This window comes from Taeniopygia guttata, chromosome 7 (assembly GCF_048771995.1).
Source record: "Taeniopygia guttata chromosome 7, bTaeGut7.mat, whole genome shotgun sequence".
In the NCBI taxonomy this organism is placed as follows: Eukaryota; Metazoa; Chordata; class Aves; order Passeriformes; family Estrildidae; genus Taeniopygia; species Taeniopygia guttata.
Window position 1 is genome coordinate 25,841,517 of NC_133032.1, and position 12,422 is coordinate 25,853,938.

General features: G+C 37.2%; 1 protein-coding gene across 5 annotated transcripts in view; it reads right to left on the reverse strand.

The window, feature by feature from the left end:
* Nucleotides 1–1,273: 1,273 nt before the first annotated feature.
* Nucleotides 1,274–12,422, reverse strand: part of MYO1B (myosin IB) — a 110,557-nt gene continuing 99,408 nt past the window's right edge. For all 5 annotated transcript variants that reach the window (XM_030277822.4, XM_030277821.4, XM_030277825.4 and 2 more), the window contains 7 exons: nt 11,873–11,947; nt 11,342–11,476; nt 10,400–10,506; nt 7,778–7,910; nt 6,118–6,270; nt 5,107–5,234; nt 1,274–2,560 (listed from right to left, as the gene is read on the reverse strand). In XM_030277822.4, the coding sequence (XP_030133682.1) occupies nt 2,437–2,560; nt 5,107–5,234; nt 6,118–6,270; nt 7,778–7,910; nt 10,400–10,506; nt 11,342–11,476; nt 11,873–11,947 (855 nt within the window). In that variant the 3' untranslated portion in view covers nt 1,274–2,436. The remainder of the gene's footprint in view (nt 2,561–5,106; nt 5,235–6,117; nt 6,271–7,777; nt 7,911–10,399; nt 10,507–11,341; nt 11,477–11,872; nt 11,948–12,422) is intronic.

The following is a 12,422-nucleotide window of genomic DNA, read 5'->3' on the forward strand; positions in this document are numbered from 1 at the left end:
ACAAGAGAAACCAAGGTGAGGAGTTTGTCCCTCTTCCAGTCTTTTGCAGGCTATTATGACTTGCTGCAAAGGTCAAAAAAATGGAAGGGATGTGTACTCGAGCTGGCTGGGATGGGACAAATATCCTAATATTATCCTGTAATACCCTAGTTTCACAGGCCAAATAGCCAGATGTTCTTAATCCAAACTCTCCCATTTCTTACCTGCAAGCAACTACAGAATTACATCAGATTTCAAATATTTGTTTTCCTTACTTTTTATTAATTTTTAAAATTTTCTCCATGTGGTTCTTACTGTAACATTTCCAAGGCAGTGAACAGTTTTACCAAATCTCCAATCTTCCCCAAGCAGAAATTCTAGTACAAGAATTAGGAGCTTTAAATGCCACATTGTCATTATGACGTGCCGTCTTAAGGCAATGGAATAATTCCTTTCAAGTACCATAATTTTGCATCACAAATCGATTCTAAAATCTCCTTTGCAAGCATCTATAATTGCAATACATGTAAAATTATTTAAATTTTATTAAACTATTAACCTGACTCATTTATTAAAGAAGGGTTTGAACTACAATTATCAGGAAGAGGCAGCTTTTTGTCAGTTGGGGAAATACATCCTTTGATTACTGCCACCTTTCAAGGTCACACATATGGACTTTTAACAGCAACATTGAAGCAGCCTGTTAAAACAACTGCTTTGTATCCAAATCATAGGAAAACCATTTAATCCCAAAGCAGAGGGTGGTGTAACCCAAACCAGTTGTATTTTTCAGACTAATAACAATTAGCACTTGAACACCTATTGCAGTAAACAGTGTTTTAACCTTGAACTACCCAGAGGAGCCTTCATCACATCACCACCTTGAATGCTACATCACATCACCACCAGGAGAGGAAGGAGACTCTGAACTTTTCTTTCTCTTTCTTTTATTTATGCTTGGGCTTCCAGCACTGCACATCAGACAGCCAGGGTCTCACTCTGTCCTCTTATCAGAGCACAAAACACAAGGCGCTTTCTCCAGTGTCCTCACATCGACAAATCAGAGTCACATCCCACAAACCCTTCACGTGAGCAGTTCCTTCCCTCTGGAAAAGCATCTCTCCTCTCAAGGATTTCAGCTAATGCTTCTGGCTTGTAAAAGATTAAGTGCAATCAGTTACACTGAAGGTTTATAATGTGGCCCTTGATTGTATTTTCTGTGCACGCATTTACATCAGGCACACAAGTTATATAAAATAGTTTGGAGTACAAAAATATGGTTATAACATAGGAGTACCAAACAGCACAGAATTAGAACAGTTTTATTATCATAATATCAATTTATATACAGACCCTCAAATTAAGGATTTTTTTTCTTTTTTTAAATTCTAGGTATTCTTCCCAAATTGATAACTGTAGTGTACACTCTAAAAACTGCAAATTAACAACACAGATCTATTTTAATCCCTACATTGTCTATGCAGTCTGCACCAATCCTCTCTCTTCCACACAAAAGTGTATTATAAATAATCTCACAAAATGTCACGTATGTTTTATTGCACATTGTACATGCCAATATTTAAAAGAGAGGCTTAAACCTTTCACTTGATAACTAACTGTTTAAATAACTAGCATTTACTTGTGTTATGAATACTATTGCATTTTTCAGGCTCTAATGTTAAATCATAATTTAAAAGAAGAATAGCAGAACAGAAAATATGCCTTGAACTTTATAGCTTTTGTGAAAAAAAGAAAAAGCTTATTTAATTCTGCTGATCTCTACTTTATAAAGTCATTAAAAACATCTGACCTAATTAAAAATGCTGTTTTGAAATTTCCATATGTCTTACTATAAAATTATGCATGTAGCTGCTTGTGCAATCATCTATTCCTTCTATTTTGCAGAATTAGATGTCTCTGTGCTGTACTGATCAGAAGGTTGAGTTACACAGGTCCTAGTGCGAGCTACAGGAGTTGTTTTATCAGCCTCTGCTCTGCTGGTCTGCAGGGGCAAGACATGAAGAGCCTGCCAGAGACCTGGAGAGCTTGGGATAAAAGGACACTGGGCACAAATGGCCACCCAGCATCAAGGCCATGTATAATTCCTGTTAAGCAGATCTCTAGACTAAGGAATACGAGTAAGTTACCATTAATATGTGGGTTTATGATATGCTGCACTAAAATACGACTGCTAAACAAAGAAAATGATTGGTTGTATGACAGATATGTGCCAGCTGGTAAAAATGCCTCACTGGATAAAATTCTACATTTTGAGGGTTAAAACTCTGGCATGAACAAAAAGATTTCAAAGTCGATTGATCAAATGTTTTGCCAAGGGTTTCTAAAGCTATTAGCCATCAACAGCTCCAGAAAAGGATAAAAATAGCAAAACCAAACCACTAAAATTGCACTATTACAAAGAAACAAGTCCATGAAAGGGAGAGTCACCAGCTGCAGTTAGGGGACAGCCACTTCGAGAAGTCGATTGTTTTTTCGCTTGCAAGTTGGGATGTTGCCATTTTTCTGGCTGCCTTGTATGAACTTCACACACACTTTGTCTTGTTTGAACTGGACCAGAAACCTAAAAGAGGGAATGGTAAAAACTTTAGTTAAGTGTGGAGAGAAAAAAAAAGACACATGAGGGGCAGAAGTCTTTTCCTGTTGGTTCTAAGCATCACTCCAAAATATGTCATTTTCAACTCTGTATTAATAATAAAGAGTTAGGGAATAAATTAAAAAAGCCATACTTTATGGTATGGCTAGAATCTCCTTCTGATTGTATCTCTTAATAATTGCTTTTTGTCTATAACTGTGGACATTTTACAAGCTAGTTTGCTATTCCTTTAGAAAAAAAAAAAAAAAAAAGCAGTTTGAAACAGAATTTCTCTTCTACCAGAAACGCAGCAAAGACCATTTCCAACTACTTCACTGCTGGCCAAAGGGACTTCTCTGTTTTCATGGAAGATCAACACTTCTGTAGCAACATAGGGAGTTTTCTTCTGATTTATGCTTAATTTAGTCCATCTGGTATTTCAGCAGCTCTCATATGTCTAATCCTTAGTTAGCCTTTATAGCCCCCTGCTCAGCAACTGGGAAAATTCACTTCCTGTCCAGCAGTCTCCAAATTTAGAAATTTTCTACAGTTCAGGGTAAATTAATCTGGATTTGACTCTTCACTTTTTACTGGAAGGGAAATCTCACTGACTGTGGAGAACTGCTTTTAAGAAAAAACAACACCACAAAAACCCAACGTGCTCCTGTGGAGCCTCAAACCTCTCACGGATCTAGATAGCAAGATTAAAAGCAATAAGCAAGGCAGTGCTGCCTCTTGGCTCACATGCAGTGCTTGCTGACCTAAAAAGTCCTTTGTAATGCAGCCGATTTTCCCTTTTAGCATCCTTAAAAAGTCCTCCAGCAGAGGCCAAAAACTTCAAAGAATTTGCTCTGCAGCCGGAAACCACAAATCAAGCTGACGGCAGAGCTCAGGGGAGGAAGTGGCCTCTGCTGAGCTGAGCTGCCCTTGGGTCCTGCTTTCCTGCTGCACAGTCCAGGCACTCAGAGCTTTCTCAGCACTGCATTTTTGGGGTGCAGCATTTACAGCTGCACCCCAAAAATGCCTGCAGCTCTTACAGCCATTGTCTCGTCACCAACACCGCATTTCCCTACACTGATCTGACATTATGTGTGTGAATGGTGTGTCCCTTCCTAAACACAGCCCTGCATCAATAGATTTCTCACATCAGCTCCCTTCCCAAAAATCAGGGTAGTCAAAATAAGGCCACATTTTCTCCTCAATCCCTAGCTGTGCTTGTGTCTAAACTCTAGCAGGGAGAAGACTACAGCTTCACCATCAGAGATGGAACAGCGAACAGCTTAAAATTATTTAGTCTGGATAAACTCAATAGCAATATACACATGAATGTTTTTAATCTGCAAGAGAAGAAACAAAAACCACATCCCAAAAAGCAAGACTCCCTGAAAGCAGGCTGTTTTCCAGACCTAAGGCAAGCAAGGCTGTCCAGACTAGTGCAATGCATGCTTAAACTTAGCTTTAGTAGTTTATTCCTTTGTAGCCCCCCCTTAAACTAGAAACTTACTGGGGATAGCCACACTCTGTTAGAGACCAAAAATCACATACTTTTGAGGAAATTAAATGACATCTGGTAATACAAAAAAGGAAAATGGCAGATTTATTTTCAAGGAAAGAGCAAAATTAGCCTTTTAATAAATCCTCAAATCTGAACAGATACAAACTGTATCCACTACCATGACTCCAGAACACACACAGAGTATGGTGCAGCCAGATAAAATGGTTCAGGTTTTGCCTACAGGAAATTTATTTAACCATTGCTAAAGGGTTCCAAATTTTCTTCTTCATTCAAAGTGAATAAACCACCTAATCAACATTACTGAAAAGAGGGGCCACTTCACAGAACAAAAGTGGCACATGGCAATGGTGGACTAAGTGGGAGACTCTTCCTCAGCAAACTTTAGGAGTTCACTCACAAACACTTTTATTCCATAGCTAAAAACACCACAAGGGCAGTCCTTATTGACCAAAATATGAAACTGTACCAATCAGAAATAAATATTATTTTGAGATGCAGACTTTTCATCAAACAAGGCTTTTAAACAACCAAAACCCCCAGACAACAATAGGTTGTTACAGCTTCACAAGAGAGATAGAGCTTCATAAACCTACACTGGATTGGGGACAGGCTTTGAATTCTTTTTAGCATTATTTTCAGAAGAACTTGGCACCTAGTGTCTACTCTAATCTATAAACATCTCATAGTAATCTGTGAACTTTTCAGTCACATGCAAAATTGTTCTCTCCAATGTAGTAACTCTCAATTATTTCTACCAGCAGCAATTCTGCTTCACAGCCCTATTTGAGACTACTTTAACAAAAGCACACTTTCTGTAATGACTTTCAGGGACATAAAAGCCAAAATGAATACTATAAATGAGTAGACACTGAAAACTGGAGCCTTCTTTACAAGTATTCTGTCAAGAGAAAAGAAGCATTAGCCACACAACAGTGTTTTGTTATTCTGACACCAGCTACTAGACTTTTTAGCATGCTGCATTGAAGGAAATGTACTCTTAAGCAAACAAGAAACATACTCATCAGATATCTCAATGTTGAGCTTCTGTTTGGTTTGGCTGAGAGTAGTGCGGTAAAGTTTAGTGGCCATTTCAATGAGGTGATCACTGCTGAGCAGGAAATCTCCTTTAATGGCAGCTTCTGAACCCTGAAACAGAAAGGAAAGTAGTTAGGACTACCAAAACCTCGAGTATGATTAAATGGCAGCCAAGCAGGAGGGTCTACAAGGAGTCTTCTCTTCCCTGTTTAAAGAAACAACAATCTTTTGTCTTGCAAATTAAATAGGGATTGCAGTGCAGTATATAGGATCAAAATATCATTTGCACCTAAATAATCTACAAATCAGGTGAGAAAGAAAAAAAAAATCCCTTGTGGCCCTAAAGGAGGCCATCTTCATTTTCCTACAAAACAGTAGTGTTTCTGTATCCCTTGTCTGGATACACACCAGCAAGCTTCCAATACTTGTGGAAAGGAGCAAAAGCAAATTACCAACACCAGGATTAGGATGATGGCAGTGAGTACGAAAAGACACTGTATATAACAGTCTTCAAATCCATTTAGGCTAGAATACAGATGCCAGCTTAATGATTTTAGCAGAGCAATGGTTACAGTGCAGTGAGGCAAATATAGAACTGAGCTAAGTTCTTTAGAACTGAGTAACAAATTAACTGTTCCTCAACGACTTCTTGGCATCCCATAAAGAAGAGAGAAATATTCTACCAGTATATATACGGAAAGCACTGGCACAAGGTACCTGAACCATATTGCAAGTGGAAAACTCTGATCCTGAAGAGACTGCAGTGAAACACAAAGTCTGATTTTCACAGTTAAATGATTGTTCATAATGTAATAAACTGTTCCCATTTGGCTTCAGCAGCTTTAAATCAAAGTTTTTTTCATCTATGGCAAAGTTAAATACATTTCTAAACCTACAAGCTAGACCCCTATGGTTTAATGCTACAAGATAATTAACAAACAGATTTTCATCGCTGCACGTAAAACAGTCATATTGTCATGGAGTGGTAACCAACCTCCTTGAGGTGCACTGCAAAGAATCCATCATTTTGGGAGCTCATGGACACTTTGGTAACATCTCCCAGTGGAACCTCTGACTTGATAGTCCCAGATTTTTGATCCGCAAGAAGAACGTTATTTTTGGTTAATAAGAAAATCCTGGACGCAGCCTGTGAAAATGCAAAAATGCAGATCGTTGTCTACATGAAGTGAGAACTGGTTTTCACTGAGCACCCACTAAGACTCCAAGGAGTTCACAGAGTTAAAAAGCTTGTCCCACATTAGCAAATGTGAACATTTGATGTTCAGTAAAAACTGCAGATCAGTTAAAACCAGGTCAAATTTATTTATGTGTCTAATTATAGACTGAGAAGCTTAGCTCATTTTGGCACATATGCTTAGGTATAAACAGTTCCTTTAATTACTGGCTTACAGCTGTAAAATTCAGAAAGTCAAACTCTGAAACTATGCAAATCAGGATAACCTCATTTCTCATGCTGTTTAAATCTCCAGGAAAATCATCCCACACTAAGTCTCTATATTGAGCATTATTCACCAAAACTATGATGGAAGGCAACACAAATCACATAAGTACTTTTCAGAGTTATGTCCTCCTCCCCTTATCTCTTGGAATTACCTTTAGGAGGATAAGCATTCATATTTTCAAAAGAAAAATGTTTTTAAAGTATAAAATGTGTGTTCTTAAATTTGTCTTAGAAAATAGTAAGAAAGAGAAATGAGAACTTAATCCACATCCACATTTTTCTCCTGTAAACTTTAAAAGAATAAAATCTTTATTACAATTAAGAAGTAGCTGCCTTAAGCACATAGAACCATAGTTCATTAATTTTTTTTTTTAACCTTGAGAACTGTAGCCTATGAAAGTACAGGAAAGATATTGTCTTCATTTAATTAGTTTCTTCTAAACCAGAAAATTAACTTGGCATCAACAATGGGCAACCTAATTTCACTCCTACAAATGCATAAATGACATCTACATCTGAGAAGTTAAGATCTACTACTTCTAATATTTACACAGATATGGTGAAAGCAATTAAGTTTACTACGGTAGAATAATACTTCCTGTTTTAATAAATATAATTTAAATGCAAAATATGTTCTATGTTGTCAGAATAAAAAGGTACCCGCCATATTTAACAACTTTATTCAAATGATACAAGAAACTTGCCTCTTCGTTCCAAAGAGCTTTGGAAGACAGGTAAAGCTAGCAGAGTATGCCACTCATAATTTTAAAAGATAATGAAATGTGATAATCAGAAGCTTGACTGACAACATGGACACTGAAAATTTAAGTTTTCTGAATACTTGAATATGATATTCTCTAAATGTTTATTTTCTTTAATTGGCAAATAGAATATCTTAGTTGAGTACAGAGACTACATTTAGTTGTGACACAATACAGTCTGTTACCAGTTGATGAGATATCCTTTTTGTTTGGAAAAGTTGCTGGAAAATACAGAACAAGAATTTAGTAATCTTTATGTAAATTTAAAAGAGGTGTTTAAAATCACCACGGTATATAAACCAAACATTTCCAGTCTTGCCCTTAAAAATACGCATTATTTTAAAATCTTCAGACTAATAGGAGTCTTGCTTTCAATGCATTTGTAACAAAAATTATCTACCCTTCTGGATAAATCAAATCCATGTGATTACCTTCCCATTGGCTCTATTGATCTTATTCACAACTTCTGCAATAATGATCTTTTCATCCACAGCATCTTTGAGCTTTTTGTACTTGGGGTTCTCGCTGATCTCCAGGTAAGCCCCTTGGAATGGCTGCCCAACACTGCAAAGGAAACACAAGTTAAACATGAACCTCAGGCAAGAAGCAAACCTGGCACCAGCACAGGCTTCATGAGGAGATGCACCAAGCATCATTTTCAATGATGGTGAATGAAGAGAAAGTTATCACCAAAGACACAACAGGATGGGGTTTTTCCTTGCTCTGGAAGCATTTTCCAATTAAATGGGCCCAATTGCTTTGGATATCAGACACATGAACATCCTTGCAGATGCAGTCAACTGTGATTTGAAATCACCCAGTGAGAGTCTCTGTGAAAACAGAAAATAAAACCCCAGTAGGGCTGACAGGATTGATACTGACAGGCAGGACGTCAGTGACAGACATGAACTTGCCTTCAAGATCTGCTGTTGTTTGTGCAACATGCAGCAGCATCTTGTCAAGACCTGCTGCACTTGCAAATTCCCCCATCCTTAGACACCTCAGGGTGTTAAAATAAGGGCTTCACTATGAATTGATATTGTGTCTGGAAGTCACTATAAAAATGGCGATTTGATGTCAGCCAAAGCTTTGCCAAGACGAGCCCAAGAGAAACCAATGCATTATGTGGAACAGCACTGCCTTTGCCATTGCATCTCTGGCACACAGGGAGATGGGAAAGAAGAGGAAGGATACTGGAATTTGAGTACCCACAAGTCCCTCTTTCTCCTTAAATAATTATACTACAGACAGAAAATTAGCCACATCCTATGAACCATTATCATGGTATTAATTAATCAGAAACTTTATTCAGTAATTTTTTCTACCCTTAGGCCAATTAAAAAAAATACAAAAAAGAAACCCCAACAAAACAACAGTAGGAGCTAATCAGCTCTGGATACCAGACAAAAAGATGTGGAAATGTTTCTAAATGAATGCAGGGTAGGGAAAGCATTCCAACTTTCCACCATGTTGGAGCTTTTGGGTTTTTTGGTCTTTATTAATTACCATTATGAAACCATAGTCAGCAATACAGTAGATTCCCTGTGGACGTCATCCCTGATCAAATGATGATAAGTTATAGCTAAAACTGAAATGAATCAATAGCTCCTCTATCACGTATATCACTTAAGAATGTCTTGGATAAAAATGACTCAAATAAATAAATATATATATGTGTTTGTGTGTGTGTGTGTGTGTGTGTGTGTGTGTGTGTGTGTGTGTATTTTGCTGTAGGTTATTTCATTGTTCAGCCTTGGTGTAAAAAGTACCAAACCAGGGATATAAATAGAATTCCTTCCTTTCCAAGGAGCTCTATGCTGAGTAGATGCATACTGACTAAAGAGTAAAAAAACTTGCTTGCTCATAGCAAAGTCCAAAGGCACCATCTTTCTCTTTTCCCAGCAGCATAAAAAGACATCCCAAAGCAAATAAGGAACAAACCACAAGCTAGCATATATAGCCACTAAATGAGTGATCTACTGAAGGGGGAAAAAAGAGAAACATATACTGAGTGCATTACAGGAAAACAGGAAATGTCTCAATAAAAAAAATGACACAAAACCAAGGGAACACACAAACAACAAGCAGAGCTTGTCCATGCATGGAACTATTCCCATAAACTCTTGTAGATCCCTGTTCCTCCCTCTGCTGAACCTTGCTTCTCATTCTGTTTGTTCCTGTTCAGCTCAAACTGTGCTGCTAAGAGAGCACTCTCTCTCAATGGACAAGATGGTTGTTTTCAAGAAAAAAACACAATTTATAAGCTTGTATTCACTTAAAAAGTGTAAGCCAACTTATATCAAGGACAACATATCTCTCTTTTGTCAGTTTTACTGCATACCAAAATAAGCATATTCCTTAAAATTAAATACTACTGCACTTTCTTGAATAATGCTGGCTCCATAGATAGCAATGACAAGAATCTGTCAATGTTAAAGAACTCAATAATCTGAGAAACAAAAAAACATATTTGCAGAGATTTCACACTATTAAAAGAAAAATAACATTCTAAAATGGTAATAGAAATTTCTTTCAAGTATCTTTAAGTAAATTTCTTTTAATTTCTCTTAAACTCTTAAATTACTCAGTCTTCACCTTAGAGCACTATGAATGTGCTAAGTTTGAACACAGGAGAGCTCCTCAGCACAGCTCATCTGGGAGTGAGTGACATTGTCACTCTAACTTTATTCTAACTTTATTACTGCAGGAAACAGCCTGAAGGGAATGAGGGGAAAGGGTGAAAATTGTTTCCTCTTGCAATTTCCCCAAACTTGTACAGCATGAGCAGGCCAAGGGGGTTAGACAACAAACCACCATGGATTCTGGACAGAAGTTCTTGCTATCACAGGACTGGTGGCTGTAACAACATCTAAGTTTGCTTCTAACTGAGGTCAATTTTCACGATGGTAAAGGCAAATGATGGAGAGATGTTGTCAAGCAAGGAAAATGCATTTTTCTGCTTAAGATAAAAAGCAAAATCCTGCTTAGTTTCCCAAATCTATGTAAGGATATTGAATTTGTTGTACACTGAAAGCAGCAGAATCAGTCATTACCTGGCTGGATATAAAGCCTTCTTGTCCTTGAAAAGTTCACTCGCTTCCAGTTTTTCTTCATATATAAGCTTTTGCTGATCTGTGAACTGATCTCTGTACTTTTTACACTACAAAACAGGATATATTAAACAAACCATAAAATTATCTTTCCCAATCTCACAGCACCACAGACTAATGTTTGCTCATTGCTCAAGATGCACATTCTTTGTATGCTTCTGAAGTGATTCAGCTCCATCCTACGTGCCACTGATAACAAACAGAAGAGGTGTTTTTCTCCTCAGCCATTCTAGATACTTTTGAATTACACCAGAAACAATATATAAAACATCTCTTCTAAGTATGTTGCACTCAGACATGAGCTTAATCTATGAGACACCATTCATTGGAAGAGTGCACTAAAAAAGTTCAAAAAAATATAAATACAATTCTACAATTTTGGAAGTTTACGTAGGCAGAGAAGAAGAAAAAGACAGCTGAGAGGGTGAGTTTTGCAGGCTCAGAAAGAAAACTGTTCCTTGACAATTCACAGAAAACACAGCCCACAAGATCAGTAAAACGTCCCATCAGCACTTGTACAGATTCTCTCCATCCAAAGATCCAAAACAAATTTCAGCTAACCACAGCTCATAAGTAAAAAATTCCACCCAGCACTTCCAATGTGGGTCTAAGTCCTGGCCATGGACACAAGTATTACAAGCTATTAATTAACAGGCTGATGGCAGGAAGCAAACCTCTCTCCCTAGCCCCAGAAAGGAGTAGCCAGGATAGTTATATCCCTCGCAGGCCCAAGGCAGTGATCAAAAAACCTACTCCTTCCAAAGAAATAAAATTATCCTGGCTGGAATGGAAGAAAATACATCCTAAAAATAGACCCTTTGTGAACAAAACTGTTGAAAATCATGGGAAGAAGTTCTGCACAGACTGGACCAGAATGTGTCCTACCCTCCACAAATGGAAAATCCTCTTTAGTTCCTTGTGAGTTGAATCCAAGAAAAGGTAAGGCCTCGCTGGCCAGTTTTTATCTATTGGTGATAAAGAAGGCATCTTATTCTTCATTTCCAAGAAGTATTTTTGCATCTGTGATAAAATTGAAGCAAGATGTTTTATTAATGTTCAAATATCAGAGTTATTGCAGTGCACAAGGAAAAGCAGATGCTCTGTGATTAAAAAGCAAAGGTACCAAACTGCAACTCTCAGCTCTCATAAACCAGAATATGGATTTTTAAAGCCAGGTATATTGAGAAAGGCAGATTTAGGTATCACAGAAGTGTGGCAAATACTTTGTACCATTCCTATACCTCCAAAAATTATCACTATCCTTTCTTTACAATATCAGAATATTAATTTGTCACTTTTCCATGTGCTTGGACATTTCCTTACAAAGACTATCATAACACAACTGTGACATTTGACAGAAAATCAAAACTTAAAACACAGGAAGTGTACATGTACTTTGTACAGATATATACATACAAGTCTCTGAAGGGTAAATTCATAAATTTTTCTTCCAGCATTGGCTCTGAAGAATTTCCTGTATTCTCTACGGACCTGGAAAGTTAAACAAACCCTCAAAATGAATATAAAGAGCAAATTTGTTTGCACATATACTACTTTAACAAGCTCTATGGTATAAGACATAAAAACAAGCATACGTACATGCAAAGGGTTCCCTGAAATAGGAACATCACCTGGTCACACTTAAATTATGTGAAGCAGACCATGGACCACAATGTCTGAAAGACACCTTGGCTGACCTGAGTGCAATTATTCACAAACTTATCAAGGAATTTGAAATCCTTCCCTCCAAAAAGGCAAATTATTCAAATATTGTTGAATTTGCAGCATTAATCTATTTTCAATAGACTTTTGCATAAAGCTGGACTGGAAAAAGTGAGGCATCACCAGTGATGATACAAATTTGTTGTGTCTGAAGTGACACTTATTTGAAGTTAATTACAGAGTTAACTGGTGAAATTTTCAGATTTTTCTCCTTTAAAATTCTTAATAAAGAGAGTTTGCTATA